This window comes from Perca flavescens, chromosome 22 (assembly GCF_004354835.1).
Source record: "Perca flavescens isolate YP-PL-M2 chromosome 22, PFLA_1.0, whole genome shotgun sequence".
Classification (NCBI taxonomy): domain Eukaryota; kingdom Metazoa; phylum Chordata; class Actinopteri; order Perciformes; family Percidae; genus Perca; species Perca flavescens.
This window is the reverse complement of record NC_041352.1, coordinates 26,712,113-26,712,880: the sequence shown is the minus strand read 5'-3', so window position 1 is coordinate 26,712,880 and position 768 is coordinate 26,712,113. Positions and strand designations below refer to the sequence as shown.

General features: G+C 52.2%; 1 protein-coding gene across 1 annotated transcript in view; it reads left to right on the top strand.

Moving 5' to 3' along the window:
• dipk1c (divergent protein kinase domain 1C) overlaps positions 1-266 on the top strand; it is a 47,705-nt gene extending 47,439 nt beyond the window's left edge. The window contains exon 10 of the mRNA XM_028570012.1: positions 54-266. Within this exon, the coding sequence (XP_028425813.1) occupies positions 54-266 (213 nt within the window). The remainder of the gene's footprint in view (positions 1-53) is intronic.
• The last annotated feature ends 502 nt before the right edge of the window (positions 267-768 follow it).

Below are 768 nucleotides of genomic sequence, written 5' to 3'. Positions count from 1 at the left end.
TTTCCTGCTTTGAAAATGCACATTTTAAATAGTGTTATATATTTCCTGAGCAGGTGGAGCTGCAGCGAGCCGTCCAGGAGTGTTCAGAGACCGAGGGAGGCGTGGAGGAGGATGTGGGGGGCCGAGGGGAGGCAGGTCGGGGCAGAGGCGTCCATCAGCGCCTCCTCAACATCCTGACGCGCCTCCTGCAGGAGGGAGGGGCCTCAACGGAGGGGGGAGGGGCCTGGGAGGAGAAAGGCCACGCCCACACGGCGCTGAACTTCTGAAGGAGCTGAAAGTCTCCCCTGTTGAAATGCTCACCCTGGAATCCAAGGACACATACGTTTGTTTAAATGTCTGCTGACAGGAAACAGTGACTCCAGTCAGGTTTGGAGCTAGCCTGACAAGCCAGACCCACATCCAGATGTTGAGGTCCTTGAACTCCCCATTGGTCAGGGCTCAATCAGAGGGGCGGGGTCAACGGTTGTCTTTCATATTCCCCTCTGCACGTAATAGGATAGCTCTACAACCAATCAGAGCGACGAAGAAGGTTAGCGGAGCTAGTTGATAGATTAAACTTTAAACTCCGAACACATCTTCCCTTTTTTAAGAATGACTTCAGTGCTGTTCTTTGTTCTTTTCTCAAAGAAAAGCTGAACTCCAGCAGCAGCCCCGCCCACTGACTCTATACACGTTGTGATTGGCCTGACCAGATTTGGATTTTTCCAGCTCCACAGTCAACGGAGAGTGCTGTGGTGTATTTGGTAGCGATGCTGTAATGTTGTGTGG